The 25,124-nt window shown below is 36.9% G+C and overlaps 1 protein-coding gene across 1 annotated transcript in view; it reads right to left on the reverse strand.

Annotated features, from left to right (window-relative positions):
* Positions 1-25,124, reverse strand: part of IMPG2 (interphotoreceptor matrix proteoglycan 2) — a 94,871-nt gene that overhangs the window by 29,463 nt on the left and 40,284 nt on the right. The window contains exons 5-10 of the mRNA XM_004035982.4: positions 20,885-20,934; positions 19,883-19,965; positions 17,806-17,967; positions 13,745-13,803; positions 11,718-11,738; positions 1,417-1,661 (exon numbers count right to left, since the gene is read on the reverse strand). Of these exons, the coding sequence (XP_004036030.4) occupies positions 1,417-1,661; positions 11,718-11,738; positions 13,745-13,803; positions 17,806-17,967; positions 19,883-19,965; positions 20,885-20,934 (620 nt within the window). The remainder of the gene's footprint in view (positions 1-1,416; positions 1,662-11,717; positions 11,739-13,744; positions 13,804-17,805; positions 17,968-19,882; positions 19,966-20,884; positions 20,935-25,124) is intronic.

Consider the following 25,124-nt stretch of genomic DNA (forward strand, 5'->3'; position numbering starts at 1 on the left):
GAAAGAAAGGAAAGAAAGAAAAGAAAGAAAGAAAGAAAGAAGGAAAGAAAGAAAGAAGGGAAAGAAAAGAAAGAAAGAAAGAGAAAGAAAGAAAAAGAAAGAAAGAACAAACAAAAAACAATATCTTATTTGGGAAATAAGAGATTAAATCACACACAGTAAAATCTTTTTAAAAGTTTTTTTCTCTCCCTTTCTCACTTTCTCTGTCTCTCTCACACACACACATACACACAAATGCACACACACATGCACATATGTGCACACACACACATACACATATAACTGCCTGGAAAGACAAGACTTTTCTTTGTCTCTCTCTAAAAATTCTCCTTCCAAGCCCCAACTCAAAAAAATCTTGATTCCTATGTTCTTCCCTACCTTGCCTTTTAAATCTACTATTCTCTTTCATTATTAATTTTCTGATCTTCCTATGTAAATCCAACAAGCCTCTCTGGCTTCTCTATTTTTGTTTATTTATTTGTTACACACACACACACAGAGCTAGGTAGTAGCTGCCTGGAAGGACAGGACAGAGGCTCTTTCCTCTTTAAAATGTGTGGGAGCTAGAGAGGCTGTAAAAATGCATCATTAGCATTGCCTCACATGTAGATTTTCCTCCTCAGCAGCTGGTACTTCTCCCATGCTGTCACTTCCATAACGTATATTCCACTGAACATTTTAAAGCTAAGTTACCGATGAGTAAAGAAATCATGGAGAATAGAAGCAAATGCAAAGTAGCAAGTGAGTTAGCAGGATACCGTGGCCCTGATGAGTTAAGATGCTGCATACTGGTAGCCAGAATCTTAGCAAGTTTTAAGTCCCAGGTTGACTGGGCACCCTGTAGCCTCCAAATCCAGGTTAAACACCCTCTTCTTCACGAACTGTCATATCCACCTGTTCATTATGGATCATAACAGGATCTCCACAGCGATCTGAATTTAAAGTCAGTATTGAGATTCTGCATGGCAACCATTATCACTTCTTCTTTGACCTAGATCTCCCATTACCTTTCTTGAGCTCTTCCTTTTTCTCTACACTCTGATTTTTAAGCCTTTACTAGCTGACTTACCTCAGAGAGGTCATGTCTCGGTTGTCAGGGAAGTATTACAGCCTGTTTCAATGCACACTTCCAAGTACTACTTTCCTTTTTCTTATGCTTTGCTCCTATTTCTCCAAACTACTTCTAACTGCCACTTTCCACACTCTGTGGCCTTTTGTCTACAAATATTCCAGAAAGCCCTGGATTAATCTATCCAAAATAGCTGCATGGCTAAAACTCCATTCATATCAGGTTGGCTCCTGTCTCATAAAGTCTAGAGAATGGTCAGAACCTTATATATTTCAGGAAATTAGTTTATACCAGAGCATACTGGAAAAGAAACTATACAAGGACTTCATGATGGATATCAAACTCACCATTGATAAGCTGCAGGGAATCAGGATCTGGATTCAAGGACGAGTTCCCCAGCAAAAAATTCTGCTGCAATGTCTCAGCAATATAATCTCTGAAGTTACTGATTGTATAAACAACAGTGGGTTTATCATCCAGTTCCACAAGGCCATGGTTTTCCACCTTGTTGGAGTGAAGGCTAATGAGGTCCCAGGTGGTATTGCTGATGGCCTCACCATTGAAGGTAACTGCATAGTAAACATCTACGCCACTATGGATGGAAAGAGAGAACAGATTAGGTTCAGCTAAGGAAGCACAAAGAAAGGAGCATTGAACCCATGAAGAACAAACATTGGACCTAGAGGGGGAGTCTCAAAGAGCATGGATTCCATCACTTTCCTCTGAAAACCCTGGACAACCTTTTGCCATCCTCTCCTCCTTCCCAGAGAATGAGGGGTCATAGCTCTAAGAATAGGGAAAAGAATTCTAAGGAGGCCACAGAGGCAACCCTGCAGGATGATCTGAGCATCTTCTTCCCCTGTTTCTCACTTCTCCTTTCCTCTTTCAAAGGCAAGTCCTCCCTCTTCACTGTGAGCCTACTTCCTTCTTTTCCTATTAGCATTTTCCTCCTGATTTTTAAAAACAGTCTTTCTAATTCCTCCTCACAATGCAAAATCCTCTCACATCACTTCATTATTGTTGTTAGACGAATTATGTACTGAAACATAGTTATTTATTGTGGTAGGAAAATTATGAAAAACTTGGTACTAAAGCAAATTGATGATTATTTTCCTTTAAAATGTTGTGCTGGAGTATTTTCTAATATGACAGTTCTTTCAGGAGACATACTTTTGTTTGATAACCTAGACAATTTACAGTTCTATAAAGTTTAAGACTAAATTGTAAAAAACTATTATGAAGTAATTTTTTTCTTGGCCTGGTAGGAAAAATATCTCTAAAGTTATATTTTTACCACCCTCCAGGGCATTAACTAATTTTGTATGTAACTTAGTAATCTGTTCCCAATTAACTATATGAATTTCTCTTTTTCAGATACTCTAGAAACAAGCTCTCTCTCTCTCTCTTTTTAAAGCTAACTCCCTCATTAATGAATTACGTAAAACCTCAACAAGTACTAACAAACAGCACTTGTCTGGGAATTAGGCTTTTTCTCCATCAACCTTTCCACAAGCAAAAAAGAGGAGACTTCTTGGAACACAGGACAGAAAGACAGAAAATAAATAAGTATGAGTTGATGTGTTGACATTTTCTTAACTAGTCTTTTGGAGAAATAACATCAGAATATAAAATTTTAAACCAAATAAAAATACTCCTCTAGACTCCAACTCAGATTTCTCTAACTAAAAGCTAACAGTTTGTAAGTGCTGATAATGTAATAGGTATTTTACATGCTTTATCTCATTTAATTTTCATAATAACCTGATGAAAGATATTTTAGCTTCAGAATATTGTTGAGGAAACAAGCCCTTAGAGCAGTTAAAAGACTTCCTTTAGATTTCTTAAGATGTAATATGTGGCAGAGTCATAATTTCAACACAGATCTGTCCAACCCCAGCCCCTACATTCTGAACTAGTATGTTACCCTCTCAGTAGCTTCAATTAAACTATTACCCAAAAAAGTAATTATGAGGGCAGCTCAATACTACCCATCACTCTGGCTTCCAGCCAGTCTCTGCAGCACATCCATCATAGGCAGTAAGAACCCAGCAAGTCACACCAAGATCCCTCCAGAGGAAAGGAGAATACTACCTTCCAAGAGACAAACCACTCAAGACAGACGTGCAGTAAAAGTAATTCACCACTTTCAGACATTCCACAGCAGCAAACTTTTCTCAAAACAAAGCATAAAAATAAATTAATGAAAAATTGAATAAAATTTAAAATAATGTGCTTCTTCCTCTGAACTTATATATTCTTATCTATTTCTTTATTTTAGCCTTCATTGTTTTGTACAAAGATTTTGTTCACAGTGATGGTGTCTCAGTCTCTCCTTGAGTTTCTATCCCCAGTGCTCAGCTTGGTACCTAGCACAGAGAGGTACCCAGTGCCTACTAGATGAACAGAAATATATACTTGTCTGAAGGCAGAAAGAAAACCGCAGCACAATCAAGGTATTTACATATCTAAAGGAAAGTATCAACATAATAAGGATGATATCATAGAGTCTAGGAAAAAAGATATTAGTCAGCTAATTGATGTTACTAGTTAGTGGAAAGCTTCTGACCAGTATATTGGGAGTTCCTTGTGAAATAGATCCCTAGATTGGAAATGGCTACAATAAGCTATCATGGCTAGATGATACTGGCTGTTGAGATCATCCAACTTCCTCTTTTTGATTTCAAGCTTGTAAAAGAAACTTTTGATTATAACTCCCTACAGATTTTCTTATGAGGAAAGAATGCATGAGCCAGTCAATGCTATAATAATTGATTGGTCTGTTGGCACATATATTTCTCATTTTTAAGTAGATCAACGGGCATCCTAGAGAATTCATTGTCTTTTATGGTTTGGTAAGCATGAATGGTCTCAAGAGACTTCTTCCTGGGAGCACTGGTCTGGACCTGGCCTGGCCTACATGGCACAGATCACACACCCTGGACTGCAGGGAAAGCCATAAACGTGACACTCCCACCTGCCATATTAGGAAGCAGCCAGGCCTCTTTGATGTTCCTGTCTTACTCTGAGTGACTTCAATACCGTTTTCCTCCCAGATATAACAGGATACCTCTTCTAATGCAGTGGTTCAGGGCTCTTAAAAGTAGTAACTGAGCACTTTGACACCCTGATGCTCTAAGTAGTAAGAACATCTGCTTGTCTCTAGAACTTTCCTCAATCCTCTAAGCAATTAAAGTATTTCAGTTTTGCACATCTGAGTATGTTGATTCATAGGTAATTCCCAATATTATTTATAAAGAAATCAATTCAGTAAAATATGCTAAAATATCAAATGGTGGTTCCAAGATAGAATAAAACAATAAGAGGGTCACCTACCGATCAGAACTCACCACATCATATTCACCCTTGCTCTTTATTAGCCTTCAGTCATTCTGATAGACTGGCAGACCATAGGCACCTGCTCTGGTTCTGGATCTTTGCACATACATTTCCTTCTCTCTCCAATTCCTGTTATTACTTCCCAACCCTTATATCTTCCACATACACATGTACACACACATAGAGATACTTTCTTCACCTGGCTATTTCTATTTTACTTCAGCTTAGCTGTCATCTCCCAGGGAAACTTCTTTTTAACATGAAGACGTGGTTGGTGCTCATGTTCTATCTCCTCACCAACTATACAGGCACAATTACTTTTTGGCTCTATGTCCCCAGCATCTGGCACAATGCCTGGCTCATAGCAGTTCAATACATACTTGTGAAAATAATGAAGAAACAAATGATCAATTTTGTTCCCTAATGAAGGCAGATAAGACAATTGAATTTATGCCACTTAAACAACAGTACATGATATGCCTGACTTAATCTGAAGCATCTTCAGACTCTAAATACAACAGAGCAATTTTTAACCCTAAAGAACATTCGTATTAGCTTCATGTATTTGTATCTTCTGGTTAATCATTTTAGAGACATTGTTTCCTGGCCACAGCCCAGCTCTGTGAGGATGTGCATGCTCTTCCAAGTCTTAGCGTGATGGACCATATCTACCTCTCCAGAAAGGTGAGTTTCTTTTTCGGATTTTTGCACAACCTATTAAACTTACTTCTAGTGTAAACATGACTCTAAGATAAAAAACTTTAAGAAAAAAAGAAAAAGGAGGAGGAGGAAAGGCTATGTCAGTTAGCACTTCAGTTGGTTCTTAGGCTATGCAGAAAATCAGACAAGGAGAGTCAAGCATTTACTGGGAGCCTACCATATGCCTTGCATGACTTTTAAATGTAATAGGGAAAAGATCAAGAGAAATGTTCCTGGATCAAGAAAGCTATGCAAATCAGGCAGTCTGGAATAGATTACTGGTGTTACTCTTTATTGGCAAAATATTTGCCTCTCAATGTTTCCATAGGACATCTAAATATAATACTTCTATTATAATCTACCTTGTCTAGTACAGATAAGTTCATTAAAGAAGATAAAATGCCTCAGAGAGATGTTATAATTTGTTACCATGTTTTTGTTCTGGAAAGGGAACTCAAATAAGTGCTTGAGATACCAGAAAACCATCTATTTTGAGGGCCAAGAACATCACTGTGACTCAGAACAGACAGAGTTCTGGCATAGTAATGGGGTACAAATATATCTCAGGATGAGGTACAGAATAAAAGGAAACCAAGAGGCCAAGGAAATACATGAGAAGCAGAATACACATTGGTAGATAAAATGATATGTGATTGAAGAAAGCTGTGCTGGCTCTCCATACTCAGCAACTCCAAGTTAACTAACCACCACTGGATCATCATCTTTCATCTTTTGAACTGGACTCATGCAGCTGCTATACAGAGGAGAGTTTCTGTGTCTGACAGCTATTTCCAAAGACATTAATCATGTGGAAGCGAAGTTTATCCTTTCTTATTCTTTCTCCTCAGATGCCCTGATTGACTGATGCATATATTTTTTAAAAATTAAAAATGGTGCTATCACATTTCATCAAGATCAACCAAAATAAGGATATTTTGGAGAAACTCAGACATCTCTTCTTTTATAGCTTCTTCTAGGAAGAAGATACATACTGAAAAAGCCTGAAGCTAAATATATAAATTGGGTATACCAGATGGATATATTGTTGATTCACTTCAAATATGTACTACTAAATTAACATAATGAGTACATATTTCCAAAGACATCAATCATGTAGAGGTGAAGTTTACCCTTTCTTATTCTCTCCCCTCAGATGCCCTGATTGGTCGTTTGATGCATATATATTTTAAAAATTAAAAATAGTGCTATCACATTTCATCAAGATCAACCAAAATAAGGATATTTTGGAGAAACTCAGACATCTCTTCTTTTATAGCTTCTTTTAGGAAGAAGATACATACTGAAAAAGCCTGAAGCTAAATATATAAATTGGGTATACCAGATGGATATGTTGTTGATTCACTTCAAATGCATACTACTGAATTAAAATAATGAGTACATTTTAAAACAGGTACAGAGCAAATAAAAAAACTTCATGTGCATATAAATGCTTATAGAGAGAGAGGGAGAGAGAGAAACAGTATGTTATATATCTCATAGACTATTTCTGTGCTATACATTCATTTATACACAGCTCAGAATATAAGTACACCCAAAAGTTACAAATAAATTTTATCAGCTGGTTAATTCCTGACAACGCTGAATAATTTTGAAAACTATACCTAGGTTAGCAATTCTGGGTGACATCACTAATATGGCTGACTAGAGACACCTGGTACTCATCCCCACACTACAAGAAAGGATCAAAGCAACCACAAAAATAAACAATGAGAGAAGAAATAAGGAACAAAGAATATACAAAACAACTAGAAAACAAACAACAAAATGACATAAGTTCTCTACTGTGAATTATAACCTTGAAGTTAAATAGGTTAAATTATCCATTTAAAATATATAGACTGGCTGAAAGGATAACAAAAAAAAAGACAAACTATATGCTGCCTACAAGAAACTTACATGACCTATAAAGACACATAAAGATCTAGAGTGAAGGGATAGAAACATATATCCCACACAAACAGAAACCAAAAGCAAGTGGGAGTAACCATGCTCAGACAAAACAGACTTCAAGTCCAAAGCTGAAAAAAGAGACAAAGAAGGACATTGTATAATAATAAAGGAATCCATTCAGCAAGAAAATATAACAATTATAAATATGCCTGCACCCAAAATGGAGCACCAAGACATATAAAGCAACTATTATTAGATATAAATGGAGAGATAGACCCCAATACAATAACAGTTGAGGACTTCAACACCCCATTATCTCCCTAGAACAAATCATCTAGAAAGAAAAATCAACAAAGGAACACCAGATTTAAACTGCACCACAGACTAAGTGGCCCTCACAGATATTTACAGAACATTTCACTGAACAGATGCACAGCTGCAGAATATACACTGTTTTCATCAGCACATGGAACATTTTCCATGACTGACCATATGTTAGGACACAGAACAAGTCTCAAAAAATTTTTTTATCAAAACTATATCAAGTATCTTATCTGACCACAATGGAATTATACTAGAAATCAAAACAAGAGACAAATTTAAAACTATACAAATAAAGGAAAGTTAAACAATATGCTCCTAAATGATCAATGGGTGAATAAATTTAAAATAAAAACAAAATATTCCTTGTAACAAATGAAAATAGAAACACAACATACCAAAACCTGTGGGACACAGCAAAAGCTGTAGTAAGAGACAAGTTTATAGCAATAAATGTCTACATCAAACAACTAAAAAGATTTCGAATAAACAACTTAACAATGCATCTCAAAGAACTAGAAAAGCAAAAACAAACCAAACCAAAAAATTAGCAGCAGGAAAGAAATAATAAAGATCAGAGCAGAAATAAAAGACATGGAGACCAAAATAAATATACAAAAGATTAACAAAACAAACAGTTGATTTTTTGAAAAGATAAAAATCAACAAACCATTAGTTAGACTAATGGTCTATAGCATTCTACCATTACTCAAAGCAATCTACAGATTCAAAAAAAAAAAAGACAGGACCCAAATAAATAAAATCAGAAATGAAAAAGGAGACATCACATCAAATACCACAGAAATGGAAAGGATAATTAGAGACTACTATGAATAACCATATGCCAATAAATTTGAAAACCTAGTGGAAATAAATTCCTGAACACATTTAACCTACCAAAATTGAACCAAAAAGAAACTGAGCAAACCAACAACAAGTAACAAGATTAAATCAGTAACAAAAAGTCTACTGAAAAAGAAAAGTCTAGGACTGGATTGCTTCACCACTGAATTCTACAGAACCTTTAAAGAAGAATGAATACCAATTCTTCTGAAATTATTCCAAAAAATTAAAGGAGAAAAATTTAATTATTCCAAAACAAGACACGTACCTGACAAAAATTGAAAACTACAGGGCAAAATCCCTGATGAACACAGATGTAAAAATCCTCAACAAAATATTAGCAAATCAAATCCAATAGCCCCTCAAAAAGATAATACACCATGACCAAGTAGGATTTATCCCAGGAATGCAAGGATTGTTCAACACATGCAAATCAATAAGGATGATACATCACATCAGCAGAATGAAGTATAAAAACCATATGATCATCATAATGATGCAGAAAAACTACTTAATAAAATTCAACATGCCTTCATGATCAAAACCCTCAAAAAATTAGCTAGAGGAAAAGCACCTCAATACAATAAAGTCCACATATGAAAATGCCACAACTAACATCCTACTGCATGGGGAAAAGTTGGAAGCATTTCCTCCAAGAACTGGAACAAGGCAAGAATGCCCACTTTTACCACTCCTGTTCAGCATAGTACCAGAAGTCCTAGCCAGAGCAATCAAGCAAAAGAAATAAATAAAAGGCATACAAATTGGAAAAGAGGAAGTCAAATTATCCCTGTTTGCCGATCATGTGATCTTACACGGAGAAAAACCCAAATACTCCATTAAAAAAACTCCTAGATTTGATGAATGAATTTAGTAAGGTTGCAGGATACAAAATCAACTTACAAAAATCCAGTGGCATTCCTATACACAAGTAACAATCTAGCTGAGAAAAAAAAGGCAATCCCATTTACAATAGCTACAAGAAAAATAAAATACATAAAAATAAATTTAACCAAGCAGGTGAAAGACCTCTGCAAGAAAAACTACAAAACACTGATGAAAGAAATTGAAAGGGATACAAAAAAATGGAAAAACATCCCATTCTCCTGGATCAGAAGAATTAAAATTGTTACAATGACCATACTACCCAAAGCAATCTGCAGATTTGAAGCAATCCTTATCAAAATACCAATGACATTCTTCACAGAAATAGAAAAAAAGTCTTAAAATCTGTATGGAACCACAAAAGACCCCAGATAGCCAAAGCAATCCTAAGAAAAAATAACAAAGCTGATGATATATATCATACTACTAGACTTCAAATATAGTACAAAGCTGTAGTCATCAAAACAGCCTGGTACTAGCAATAAAAACAGGCACACGGATCAGTGGAACAGAATAGAGAATCCAGAAATCAATTCATATCTATAACCAATTAATTTTTGGCAAAAATATCAAGAACATATACTGCAGGAAGGACACTCTCTTCAATGAATGGTGCTGGGAAAACTGGATATCCATATGCAGAAGAATGAAACTAGACCCCTCAGCTCTCACTCTATACAAAAAATCCACTCAAAATAGATCAAAGACCTAAATGTCAGACTTGAAAAACTATTAAATACTAGAAGAAAACATTGGGGAAACACTTCAGGACATTGGTCTTGAAAAAGATTTTATGAATAAGACCTCAGAGGCATGGGCAACAAAAGCAAAAATAAACAAATGGAATTATATTAAACTAAAAAGCTTCTGCACAGCAAAGGAAACAATCAACAGAGTGCAAAGGTAACCCGCAGTACGAGAGAAAATATTTGCAAACTATTTATCTGACATGGGATCAATATCCAGAATATAGAAGAAACTCAAATATCTCCACAGCAAAATAACAAACAATCCAATTTAAAAATGTGCAAATGATATGAATAGACATTTCTCAAAAGAAAACATAGAAATGGCCAAAAAATATATTTTAAAATGCTCAACATTTTCATCAACAGGGACATGCAAATCAAAACCAAAATGAAGTATCATCTCATGCCAGTTAGGATAGCTATTATCAAAAAGACAAAAAATAGCAAATGCTAGTGAGGATCCAGAGAAAAGGGGACTCTTACATACTTCTGGTGGGAATGTCAACTTGTATAGCCACTATGGAAAACAATATGGAGGCTGCTCAGAGAACAACAAATGGAACTACCATATGATCCAGCAATCCCACTACTGGGCATTTATCCAAAGGAAAGGAAATTAGTATATCAAAGAGATATCCACACACCCATGTTTATTTATTTCAGCACTACTCACAACAGCCAAGATATGGGGTCAACCTGGGTGTCCAACACAGATGAATGAATTAAGAAAATGTGGTATACATATGCAACCAAGTAGTTTAACTTCCAAATGCATTTTAAAACATTTTTTCTTTTCTCCTTTCTTCCCAGTCTCAAGTTGTAACCTTGAAACAAACTGTAGGAGCCTTTTCCCCCTCAGTTTTAAAATATAGCCCTGAAACATACTTTGAAACTTAACTCCCTCCTACCATCTCCCACCATGTACTCCTTTACCCCATGCACATTTATTAAACTGCATGCTTATATCTAATTATATGCTTACTTAGAAGTTCCAGGGGCTAATCTTGAGACAGACCAAGCATGGAGACCCAGCTGCAAAATTCCAGAGATGATCTCAAGACAGTTAGTCAACAACCCAGCCATTGTTGAGATGATGCCAGCTGTGCTCCTGTGGACCATGGCTTGAGATAGCCACTGGAACAAGACATGCAGACCTTGTACCCAGCACCCCTCCTGCATGCCTCCCATTCCAAGTTTCCTTTTTTAATCCCCTCTTCCCAGCCTGAAGTTTGAATCATTTCTGGAGGTTAAGCTGGCCACTTCCCCCACTGCTAGCTTTGGAAATAAAGTCACTTTCCTTTCACTGCACATTGTCTTTGTTACTGGCTTTGCAAGCAGTGAGCAGCCAAGCCTCCATTCAGTTACACATACACAATGGAATACTATTCAGCCATAAAAAGAAGGAAATCGTGTGATTCACAGCAACACGCATGGACTGGAGGACATTTTGTTAAGTGAAATAAGCCAGGAACATAAAATTAAACAGCCTGTGGGCTAAATCCAGCCTACTACCCAAGAGTTACTGAATTTTACATTTTTTAATAGTTGAAAAAAATCAAAAAAAGAACAATATTTTGTGACATGTGAAAATTATATAAAATTCAATGTCCATAAAGTGAAACACAGCAAAGCTCATTAGTTTACAATATATTGTCTATGTCTACTTTTACCTGATAGTGGCAGAATTGAGTAGTTGCAACAGAGACTATATGGCCTACAAAGTTTAAATTATTGGCTACCTGACTCTTAATAGAAAAGTTTGACAAACCCTGATCTGAAAAAGTCAGACAGTGATATTGGAAGTGATATAATATTTGAGTTATGCTCCCCTGGACCTACGGCCTGCTATATTTACTAAACTATCTCCCAATTCAATGGACATTAGAGAAAGTGCCAAAAAGTACCTGTCATTTTCCTTGGGGGACCTGAAAACAAAAATTAAAAATATTAAACAGAGTTTGAGACACTTATTATTGTCACATCATTCATCAAAGTGCAAGTTCTTTATGTATTTCCTCTGAATTTCTTTGAAATGCTTCCTTAAATAAAAATGCTTGCATAGTATCGGATACTGACAAATTCCTATGGATTGAAGGAAGTGAGCAAAGGTGATAAAAGCATTTTATTTTAAAACCATGGTCTTTATTTTCTTCTAAATTTTAAAAATACTTTAAAATAATTCACATATGGTTATTTCTTCATAAAGAAACTTTTTTCAGTAAATCAGCAGAGGACTCCAGTTGTTGGCTTTAACAAAATTGGGAACCTTCTTTTTTGGGATACAACATGTTATGCAGTATTAAAATTAGATGGTACACTGTAAAGTAGTAAGGGTATAGGTAAATGTCAGGACTGACTAATCCACAGTATACTGCATAACCTTTAATATTTATTATTTTATGTAGCAGATGCTTAAATAGAACTTTCCATGTGCCAGGAACTATGCTAAGCATTTTATAAAAATTGATTTAATCTTCATTAAGATTTATTAGTATCCTCATAATATAGGTATAGAAACTACAGACCAAAGAAGATAAATAAGTTGCTGACGGTATTTCAAAAGCATTTTTTTAATAAAGCAGGATTAAGGTAAATTATCTTTTTTATACAAATGAAAAGTTAAAACCTGGAAATACACCCAAAGGCATCCAGCCAGAAGTGCAACGGCAGGATCTGAAGCCAGGCAAGTTGGCTCCAAAGACTGTGTTGCCCTTCATGTGCTGCCAAATAAGGGAGGTCTTCAAAGGCCTCACATTCTCAGGTTCTCATCTGAGCATACAACTGGAGGCAGCATTCTGTTTGAAAACTGCTAAAGTTGAATGGGGGCGACTGGTCATGATATGAGACTAGGTAAGTAGGACAACTTCAAATATTTGGCCTCTTTCCACTAAGCCTGCATCACTAACTAGCTAAACAACACTGGGAAAATTATTTAAATTCCCTGTGCTCTGGTTTCCTTATTGGAAAATAAGAGCATAGTAACTATCTCACAGCATTGATGTTGGAATTAAATAGTGTGTGTGTAAATATACATATATATATATAAAGCCTGGCACACTGTAAATGCTATGTAAGTGCTTGCTGTTATTTCTGGTAAACTCAGAAGTTTTGTCAAGAACAAGCCAAAGTTGAGATGGATAACATCTAAACTTGGGCTAGAGCATCACCTAAATCATGGCATTGAGTCTAGCATGAAGGTTCAGAGCAAGAAAAGCTATAAAGTCAGCTGCTCTGTTTCAAAATTCCTCCTCCACCCCAGTTTACAAACTCTTGACTTTGGGCTAATACTTCATCCCTTTAAACCTGTTTCCTCCTCTTAAAAATGAGTATTAATAATATCTATCCTGAGAGGGCTGAAGATTAAGTGAGCTCAGCAATGTGGCATACCCAACACAAAGTATTCACTCAGTAAAGTATTCACTCAGTAAATGTTCACAAGTGTTACACTGTGAGTCTTAAGCAGGGAATAAATGTCTTTAAAAGAGGTGTCTGGTTTACTCAGAACTGTTATGTTTAAAACAAGGACTAATGCATCCCTTCCAGAGTGGCCTCATACCAAGATGTCAAAATCACCACACTGACAAGCTTTAGGAAAACACTGGGGCCACATCTCGTCTGCCTTCAGGCTCCTATCAGTGCCAAATAAGACCTACGTAACTTGTCAGCAGCAAGCTGGGGACATGAATTCCTGAATTCTTAACCTAGCCAATTTTAGACCTAATATATCTCTTTGAGTTATTATTTGGTCTTTTTCTAACTCAATTTTCTCACCTGAAAAACTAACATCAAGAATACTAATTTACCAGAAATAGCATTGAGTTACAGCATTCAAACCATTTATTGTTAGAATATGTGTGATAAATATAATGGACATTCCATTCAGAATAAAGAATACTACTGAAAATGTGCATATTTAGATAAGTCTATTTACCTAAATTCAAGTACACGAATTTCCTTGTAGCCTGGTAACCCAGTAAATGCATTTTCAACCTGTTAAAAGTACAAATAAAAATGATAACTATGTAAAAATATGGAAAAATATATAGAAAATAATGCTTTTAAGAGTAGAATAAAAAGTGAACTGTTCACAACTATTAGAAGCTTATACACTTAGCTAGGCATACCCAGGTCAGAAAATGAAAGAAAAAATTTTGCCTAAACACTGCCACATTTTTCTTTTTCATTTTGTCTTTCAAGGTTTTAATGTGCTTTAATATTAATTTTTTCCAAATTATAAAAAGCATACTCCTTGTTGGCAAAGCACTGTTTTTCCCTTATGTGATGAAATGTGAAAAAAAAATTGTTTCAAAAGAAGCTGTAATAGCATTTTATTTTATTTTATTCTTTTTTTTTTTTTTTTGAGACGGAGTTCCACTCTGCCTCCCAGGCTGGAGTGCAGCGGTGCGATCTTGGCTCACTGCAAACTCCACCTTCCAGGTTCAAGCAATTGTCCTGCCTCAGCCTCCTGAGCAGCTGGAATTAGGAATTACAGGTGTGCGCCACCATGCTCGGCTAATTTTGTATTTTTACTAGAGGCGGGGTTTCACCATGTTGGCCAGGCTGGTCTCGAATTCCTGACCTCAGGTGATCCTCCTGCCTCAGCCTCCCGAAGTGCTAGGATTACAGGCCTGTAATAGCATTTTTAAATGTTATTGTTTGGATTTGAAATCTGGCCACAGCACACACACTGAAAAACAGTCTAGTGTTTGTTTTCTGTAAGTGTGAAAGTGGCTGCCGACATCTTTTTCCTGCTCCTACAACGAAAGAGAACCACAAACACACTCAACACCCAGACGAGAGGCCCTGTGGTCAGGTAACTCCGCTGGTCAAAAGACCAATTCATGAGCATTGCATTTGCAGGAGCCAGTTTCATTACTGAGTCTTTAAAATCTAGCCATGTAACTCCAAATGAGCTTAGTGACTGGAGGTGGAAAATAGTATGCCAGATTGGACTAAAGATGTAAAAATAATCAGGTTGAGGCGGGTGGATCACGAGGTCAGGAGATGGAGACCATCCTGGCTAACATGGTGAAACCCGTCTCTACTAAAAATACAAAAAATCAGCCGGGCGTGGTGGTGGGCGCCTGTAGTCCCAGCTACGCGGGAGGCTGAGGCAGGAGAATGGCGTGAACCCTGGAGGCGGAGCTTGCAGTGAGCCGAGATCGCGCCACTGCACTCCAGCCTGGGCGACATACTCTGTCTCAAAAAAAATAATAATAATCAGGTTAGGCAAAAATGCATATTTTAACAAAAATAAACATTTAATCTGTAACATTTCAGAAGGTGACAGCCTCACCAGATGGGTCATGATGGGGCCAACATCAGAACAAAGGAAATAAATTGATGGACCTTGGCAACATCTCTGGGCATCTGCTTTTAACCAAGTCCTCACATGAGGAGAGTGGGATTTTTAAAAAATCTTGGTTCACTGAAGATCTTTATGCCTTAAGAATAAAGATCCAAAGCCAAAGAATGAAACTCTTTGGCTACAGTAATGTGCCCTGTTTTACTCTCTGAAAGGAAATAAAAAACTGTTATAATTCTTGTAGGGTGGTGGGGAGGGGTAGAAGACACAGGACTAGAAATCAGAAGGCTGAGGGTTAGTCTCAGCTCTGTTTCTGCTGGCAGACAGTCCATGCACAGGCCTTCTTTTTTCAGAACTAATACTTCCCTGCCCACCTACCATATTGATTTTAAGATTAAAAGAAATGTACCTAAAAGCACTCCATTAACTGAAAAAAATCATTACTACTAAACCCGTCTTAGTGTAGGCTTTGCAATCTCTGGAGTCTAAACATGTATAGATATCCAGTTGCATGAAGTCATTCGACTTCAACATTGATATTAATAGTCAGTAAAATTTATTGAGGACTGCAATATATCTGGTGCTTTGCTTTACTTCAAATCTCTGTGACAATCCCAAGAGATAATATATTATTCCTGTTTTATGGATGAGAAAATGGAGATTGTAAGATATTAACTAACTTGGCCAAGGTCACACATTTGGTAAGTGACTGAATCAGAATGCATTCAATCCCAGGTCTCTCTAACACTGAAGCCCATATTCTTCCCATTGAATTACATTGCCCCTGCCTCATGATAAACGTGCTTTAGAATTGGGACGAAGACTGGGAAAACTAAGGTTCACTATAACTTCTCCCTTGAATTAAAAGGAAGGGGACTCTGTAGAAGAAGGAGTACTTTGAAAGGCAGTAGGAGACCTGATTTTCATTTCTGTTCCTAGAGAGACTGAATGACAATGAACAAGTTATTTGGCCTCCTGAGCCTCATCTGTAAATTAGAGATGCTTGAATACATGACTGCTGTGAGCAAACAAATAGAAAGTCACCTGTGGAGCACAAGGCACTATGTGAGGATCACACCGACACTGGAACTGCCCTCAGGCACCAACCCTCCCAGGCCCATCACACTGAACTTCCCCTCTCTGATGTTGTACTTCGTGTTATCCCAAGCCTATCATGCCCCCACTTCTTATCCTTTTACACACACACACACACACACACACACACATACACACACACACACAGATACACAAAGACTAATACCTCCTAAACCTCATCCCCTCCAAGCAGGCTTTCTTTCTCCCTGTGTGTCTTCCAGTAATACCCAGAGAAGCTGAGGGAAAAATCCATGTGATGGTGTCCTAAGGGGAGGGAGCTGGAGGATCCCCTTCAGTTTGAGACATGATCCCCTGCCTCTGCTGTTTCATGCAAAGTGACTATTGGCAGACATTTCATTCCAGGTAAGGGGACAGGGAGTACAGAGATAGGCCAGAGAAGGAGGTGTTCCATGGTAGGCCCAGAACCTTCAACACCCTCTAATCACCTCAATAGCTGCCTACCTCATCAAGTCCTTGATGAAGATATTTTTCAGAGTGTTTATTGGACTTCTCTAAATCTGCAGTCATTCCATGCAATTGTTTACCTAAACACTAAGCTATATTAAAAGTTCCTTAATCAAAGGACAGAGAAAACCAGACAGCCAGCCCAATACACTCTTTGATGCCAGGTGGCCACTGGCCTGGCTGACATTTCTTCCACATACCATACAGCCTTGCAACTTGGCCACACCACTAGGAAAATAAATTGTCTGGCCTCCCCTTCCCACATCTGATGGCTACAATAATGCTTTGGCTGAGAGATGCACATTTTTATTTCTCATCTGAACACAGTATCTGGGGAAGAAAATTAATCTAAGGTAATGGAATTGATAAACTTGGCTAAAGAGAACCCCATCAAGAAGGAATGGGAAAAAATAAACGAAGGAATGATGTGCCCTGTCATCTGACAGACAGGGGTAGATAAGCATTCAATGTCTTACTGCACAAAAGCAAAGGCAAACTAGATGGGGACTATGGGTCATTTTTGACTGAAAAATTATTGAGTTTAAGTCCTATATAGAATTTTCCCAGAAAGTGAAGTTATGGGATGGTCTAATCCACAATTCTTTAAAGAAATCCCTTTTTAAAAATACTTCCAACCAAGGATAGGAGAAACATTTATTTTTCATTGGATGCCCTTTTATGCTTCTAAATTTTGTACCAGTTATTTCCTATGTGTTAACTACTGAAAAATTTTCAATTAAAAATACTAAAGATGAAATTAAAAGACATTAAATGTAATGTTCCCTTAAGAAAAACAATACAGTGTGTGTAGTTTCTTAGAGAAGCTTATTTCTCCAAATATTTTCAAGTCAAAACCATGCCACAGAACACATTCTTCCTTGGCTGTGCAGCAAAAGTTGGAAATTGCATTTATTTTTTAGCAGATGGCAAGATTTTTCTTTCTGTGAAAGAATTCATCTGTCCTATGACTTTTCACAGAGTTTTCTGAAGAAATGGCTAAGTAACCACTCCAGGAACCAAGTAGACAAACAATTTGAAACCTAAACCTATCTTTAAACAGTGTTGTGAATATAGGAAACTAACATAGCAGGCACACTGCCTTGTTTGTTTTTTTTTTAATCACCCACCTCTGAAATAAATTCTTCTTCAAGGTGCTGGTGGTGAAAGCTGGAGGAATCCTGTAGTTCTTCCCTGTACTGCTTCCCCAAAAGGTGGATACTGAATTCTGCAATCTGTTCACCTGCTGGTTTTGTGGCTTCTTCTATCACATTCTCAATTTCATTGCTAATCTGAATTTTTAGAGAAAGAACAATAAATGTCAAGGCTTATTCATTCAATCAACAAACATTTATTGATTGTTTCAATGTGTCAGAACTGTGCTAAAGGCAGCTTCTGAAGATAACCTTATTATTTCGTATTTGACTTTGGAACAAATTGGGTAGACTTTAAGACACAGGCTAACAGCCAGGAGCAGTGGCTCACACCTGTAATCTCAGCACTTTGGGAGGCCGAGGTGGGCAGATCACTTGAGGTCAGGAGTTCAAGACCAGCCTGGCCAACCGAAACTCCATCTCTACTAAAAATACAAAATTAGCTGGGCATGGTAGTATGCATCTGTAATCCCAGCTACTCAGGAGGCTGAGGCAGGAGAATCACTTGAACCTGGGAGGCGGAGGTTTTAGTGAGCCAAGATCCACTGCACTCCAGCCTGGGTGACGGAGCAAGACTCCATTTCAAAAAAATAATAAATAAATAAAATAAATTAATAAAATAGTAAACATCTGGGTAAATCTTAAACAAATTTTAGCTGTATAAGTAGAATATAATACAGTCTAATTAGTAGAATAAAAAAGAGAAAGAACAAAAATACTGAAAAGCAGCATACAGGTCAGCAAAATGATCATTTGAATTACAATGTTCTAATGTTCCTATGTTGCTCAGGAGAAGAATAAAGACGTTGAAAAACTTAAAATTTGTTAGGTTGAATACACATTATAATTTATAGGATAAATCCCAACAGAACTGAAATATGGTATATAATTTCTAGAAGAGTAGATGGGAAAATGCATTAGGAAAATAGGTGCACAATAAAACTACCTTGGGCTTCATTTTGAACCAGAGCTACAGCAAACTAATTTTTGTTAGGTATCTCTATATTGTTTTGTTTTCCTACTGGTTCTATAAATTGGCTTAAATCCTCTGTTTTGGATATTAATGTTCCAATTGATTGCATACAATTCCTTAATTTCTATTAAAGTGAATTATATCTCATTCTATAAATGTTTCCAGATCTAAATCATAGCTATTCTGCCTCAAGTTCAGAGCTGCAGTATCACTTTTTATTCATTCATTCACAAATATTTATCAAATGCCAATATTTGCTAGCACCATCTACTTGGAACACGGTTATACTTAGGATAAAAGTATTGATTCGGGTATCCACTCTAGGGATTACCACCAGCCTTGTTCAGTGACAGGGAGGGTGATGAGGCAGAGTGGAGCAACTTAACCTGATTTCATGTAAGTTAAAATGTCCACGTTGGGAAGTGAAGGTGCAAGATAACTAAATTGCCTCTTCCTAGTGGATATGTTTTGTCAGTTTGCTCTATATTAAAAAAAAAAGCAGGATTTGTGAACCCCCTAATTTTTTAAATGCAGTATTTAAATATCCAACAAAATGTTTCTATATTCCTGGGCAATGTGTAAATTTTTTGTTAACCTGTATGTATCTTTTGTGATAGAGACTCAGCTATAGGATTTAGTGTTGTTTAGTGGACAGGTTTCTATTAATAATGGTACATTCACAATGCATGGTACTTTTTGACTTTTAAACTACATAAAATGTATATTATTACCCACTAAAGAAGGCTAAGATCTGGTCTATTAAGGGTGAGAAGAACATAGGCAAAACCACCATAGAAAATCATGTCACAGAGGCCACAAGAGGCAGTGGGCTTACCTCAATGACAGTCCACTTCATTTATAATTCGAAGCTCTCACCAAAAACTCACCAATAAGAGCAGATTTACTCAGTTCTCCAAGGAATCTCAAAATTGTTTTTAATGTACTGGTTTTAGGATCCATGTCATTTTTCTAACAGGACACTACATGAAGTCCTGTGTAGTCCAGCAATGGGAGATAAACTCTCTCTTAATCTCTATGTTCCATGTTAGAAACTAACTAACAAAACAGAGCATCACTCACACTCTCCTCTGGCCTTTCCAAGCTGCTCTCTGAGGCACCTTCATAGGCATCCACCCCTGGATGTGGAACACTGAGAGTAGTGTCTAAAAAGAAAAGCAAAAACATATGCATGAATTCAGTCCTCGATTAAGTCAGTATTCCTATCAGGAAATAAGGAACTGACTTCAAAAACCATTCCTATAAATAGTTTGTTTTATTGTCCGGGAAATTTGGTGCATTCTAACCTCAAGACATATTTGTATGGAGCCTTCTCAGAACAAGAAATAATTGTGGTATGTTCAACAAGCATATATTGAGCACCTACTATATGCCAGACTCTGCACAAGACACCAGGAACACAAAGACAATATTCCTCTACTTAAGGAGCTATCTAGTAAAGGGGACACATACTAAAAGAAGTAACTCCTCTACCAGAGAGGAGAAGTGGGTAAAGGTTGGAAATTGGTTGTGAATTGACAAGTGTTAAAACTGGACCTTATCATGTTATTCTATTTTTGTAGATGTTTGAAATTTCTAACACAGAGAAGTTTGTGGGGTTTTTTAATTAAAAATAAAGAAATGAATTACCAATTTACAAGAAATATACTGGGCAAAGGAACATGTTAAACTATACCACAGAATGCAATAAGAAAATCCTTACTCTGGGAACCTCTCATGGGACGAATGACAAATGGTGGCGTTAGAATGGTTCTACGTTTTGACATTAGTGGTGGCTACAGAGTGTTTGCCTTAAAATAATTCACTAGCTCATACATTTGTTTTAAGTGGTGTTCTGACTTGTATTATATACTTAATGATTAAGGAGTTTTAGGTACCCACAACATAATGCCATAAAATAAATTTTTAAAAATTACTTTTTTCTTGAGACTCTTGAAAAACATATTAAAAAAGAGAAATCTCATATTTTTAAAAAGTAAGCTGCAAAAAATGTACTTGTTTGTGAGACTGTCTTAAACCATAAATAATTTTAAAAGAAAAGTGAATAAAGACACAAAAGTATACCTCCCAATGTTGAAGTATCACCAACAGGAACTGGAGAAGACAGTTCAGAGCTAGAAAAAAAAATGATTGCAGTTAATAAAATGACAGACACATGAGAGTTTATTTTGGGATTTTTGGGGTTGTTTTCCAAAAAGGAAAGCACTAGATCACCAATTAAGGGCTCCCAAGCAAAAGTACCAAAAAGCAAAGTTTTTAAAATTAAAACTTCATAATTCATTTATTTTATATTTATTGATGCCTACTCCACTAGAATCACCCTACCTAGAATTCTTCCCTAGTTATCTTTGCATCACCCTGTTTTCTCTCTTCTCAGTTCTTATCACTATGTGAAATTTTATTTATCTTCTTATTTATCTCTGTCTCTAATGCCTTAGTCCTCTAGCACAATATTGCCCAAAATGGTAGCCACTGGACATGCATAGCAATTTAATTAAAATTAAACCAAGTTAAAAACTCAGTTCCTCATTTACACCTGCCACATTTCAAGTGCTTAATAGCTGCATGTGGTTAATGGCCATCATACTGGACAAGATGGTAAAGAACATTTCCATCACCACAGATGTTCTATTGAACAGGAATGTATTAAGAATCTAAACTGCATGAGATTGGAGACCTTGAGTAATATATTCCTGCTGTATTTTCCAGTGCCTAAAACAGTACCCGCCATTTAGTAGGCATTAAAAACATATTTTGGGGATAAATGAATACTATGTGCCAGGCAATGTAGAAGTTACTTGGCATATAATTGTGAGCAAAACACCCATTGTATATGAAGGTTACAGTCTCATAGAAATTATACACACTAAATCAATAATTACAGATGAGACAAGTAGTATAGACAAGAAAGTAGTGGCTGCTAGAAGGAACATAAAACCACACACCTGATCTCATCTGAGAGATCATTGAAATCATAAAACCTATTTATATAAAGAAAGTCAAGCTTAGAGAAATTATTTGCTGTAGGCCCCATTGCTAACAGGCATCAGGTCTCCTGGCTGTTGTTTTACCATGCCACTCTGCAATTGCAAGCAAAGATAAGAAGAGATCAGAAGATAATCTAAGAAAGCCTCTCCTCCTAAAGGAAAGAAAATAGGTTTCCACAAGTCCATATTTTCACATATCCCAAAGCTATAAAAGTTAAATTACAGTAATCTGGGAACATTTTAGAATTTTCAAGTTTGTACACATGTCCTAAGAGGAAAAGGGCTATTCCCTTAACCTTTTCCAAAGATATTGGATCAGTGGTGATTGTCTGTTTTCAACTCATAGCAATTAAAAACTCTCTTCAAGTCGGGCACAGTGGCTCATGCCTGTAATCCCAGCACTTTGAGAGGTCCAGGCGGGTCAATCACTTGAGGCCAGCAGTTCGAGACCAGCCTGGCCAACACGGTGAAACCCCGTCTCTACTAAAAATAAAAAAATTAGCCAGGCATGGTGGCACATGCCTGTAATCCCAGCTACTCAGGAGGCTGAGGTATGAGAATCACTTGAACCCAGGAGGCAGAGGCTGCAGTGAGCCAAGATTGTGCCACTGCACTCCAGCCTGGGTGACAGAGGAAGACTCTGCCTCTAAATAAATAAATAAATAAAAACTCTCTTCAATGCTACCAAGTCAACTTCCTAAAGTAATTTGATCAACAGTCAAAAACATCTCCCTCATAGACGTGCCCAGGTCTGTGATGTGCCCAGTAAGTCACATCTTCAGAGCCACACACCTTTAGATCAACCTACTGCTCTAAAGTAGATTACAGAGGTACTCAAAGCCTGGAGATAAACATGGCACACACTTTGAGGCATCAGTTTTACTACAAGCTTAAACAGGTTAGGAGCTAAATAAGAACTGATGTATAATTTAAAACGTTTTAATATTATAACAAACATAGCTACATTATGGAATAGAATATAAAGTTTAAGTGAATATGAAGATAAAATATGATAATTCAAAGACATTTTATGATTGGAGCTGGTATGGGATGGTAAATTAGGGGCATGTTTTCTAAATGCCCAGGCTTTGGCAGAAAATTCGAGAAACATAAGTTAAAAAAAAAAAAAACTTCACCATAAAGATCCTTCTGGTTTTAAAAATTCTATCTAAAAAAGTAAGATGTTAAACTATTACACAAAACTCATCAGTATTGTTTATTTAGAGCACATTTGCATAAAATTGCTTATTAAGTTTCATCTGGAAGAACCTAAAGGGATATGACATCTGGACAAGTTATTTTGATGAGCAGAGGACAGCATGAGTGATGAGGAAGCATTAAGAGGCTTCTTGGGTTACAGAGGATGGAGCTGAAAAAAATGGGATTCAGATGCATTCGGAAGAAACATTAACATAATCAGGCCTGAATAGGGTCCATCACTTGTCCACATGGCAGTACTCCTTCCCAGTACCTTCATTTCATAGATGAAAGAAATAAGGTCCAAACAGGTAAAGAAACTTTCCCAGGCTCACACAAAAATTCCTAATTGTATCCAGTTCTCTTTCAATAATAACAGCAAGAATAATTACAACTAACTTTACTGAGCCCTCATCATGTGTCATACACTGCTAAGTGCTTTATTTAGGTTAACTAACTTAATTCTGGCAACCACCTTAAGAAGGAGATCCTATGATCCCATTTAGACTGATGAGGAAACTAATGCTAGAAGAGGTTAAGAATTTGCTCAGGGTCACACAGCTAAGCCGATGGAGAAGCTGTTATGTAAAATAGGCCCACTGGATGCCAGAAACCTCATTCTTACTCATCTCAAATCACTGCTTCACAACATGGCCCTTATGTGATCCCTACTCTTTAGAAGGGTTTCACTTGGCCTTCATGATACTGGCCTATAAAAACTAAATGACCTAAAAGTCAGTGTGTAAGGTCCCAGAAAGAGGAAGGGGAACCCGGTTAGAGTTGCTCTATGGAGAGCAACCAGATATAAGGATCACAATAAGGCAAAGGTTTGAAAGCACAACACAGCAACTCGAATAGGATGTTGCAATGAGGTAGCAGAGAAACCGGACTTCACCTGGGGTGAGTTAAATTGTCTCCGACGTCAAATCAAATTTACGCTATTTCTCTAACTAAGCAAGCATTCAGAATGGAGAAGTTTACTTCAGTTGAACTAGATTTCACCTTGCTGAATTCAAAATAACATTATTTTAATAGTGATAAGTAGGAAACTCTTAGTAATTTAAATCACTTGCCGACACTCCAACTCTTAATCCCTCAACCACCCACTCTCCTTTCAAGAGACAGTAAAGAACACTTAACGACAAGAATCCTTTTACATGTTTTCATTAAGTATTCCCCCTGCAGAGATCCTTTAAAATGTCACTCACCACAGTACTAGAACACAGAGGTGTATTGAGTTTGGAAAGAGAAATACTACTTAATTTCTAAGTCAAACCACAAAGTTGAAGCTGTTCAGCTAAGATCTTTAGCTTAATACTAATAACATACAACCCCTTACTATCTCCTCTCCTCATTTCATCCAGCACATTATTCATTCTTCACCACTACTACCTAATCATGTCAATGGAATTCAGGTGGGATCATGTCAACAGCTGCTCACAGCCACATAGAACATATATTTAAAGACATTGTAAAACAAGCCAAGCACAGGTTCATATGCAGATTCCTGCTCCCCTTGATATCTTCTATACTTTGCTTTGCTCTCGAATATGTTACTATAATCACATGTGACCACAAAAGAACTCAAAGAAAGGAGTTAAGAAACCTGAGTGCTAGTCCTAGATGTATCATTAACTTTGTGTATGATTTAGGGAAATACCTTACTTGCTCTGGGCCTCAAAAACTTACCCTTTGAAACAAGAACACCTCCACGTCTGCCTATTTCAAGAAGGTGTTGACAAAAATTAAATAAAATATTATATGCAGAAGCATCAGAAAAAGTATGAAATGCTAAAGAAATATAAAACAGGGGTTAATGGGACAGTGACATATATCATCCCAAACAGAATAAAACATTTGCTGAAAATATATATATATAGGCCAGGCACAGTGGCTCATGCCTGTAATCACAGCACTTTGGGAGGCCGAGGTGGACGGATCACCTGAGGTCAGGAGTTCGAAACCAGCCTGGCCAACATGGCGAAACCCCATCTCTACTAAAAAACATACAAAAATTAGCCGGGCATAGTGGCACATGCCTGTAATCCCAGCTACTCGGGAGGCTGAGGCAGGAGAATCGCTTGAACCTCGGAGGTGGAGGTTGCAGTGGGCTGAGATTG

This window comes from Gorilla gorilla, chromosome 2, assembly GCF_029281585.2.
Source record: "Gorilla gorilla gorilla isolate KB3781 chromosome 2, NHGRI_mGorGor1-v2.1_pri, whole genome shotgun sequence".
In the NCBI taxonomy this organism is placed as follows: domain Eukaryota; kingdom Metazoa; phylum Chordata; class Mammalia; order Primates; family Hominidae; genus Gorilla; species Gorilla gorilla.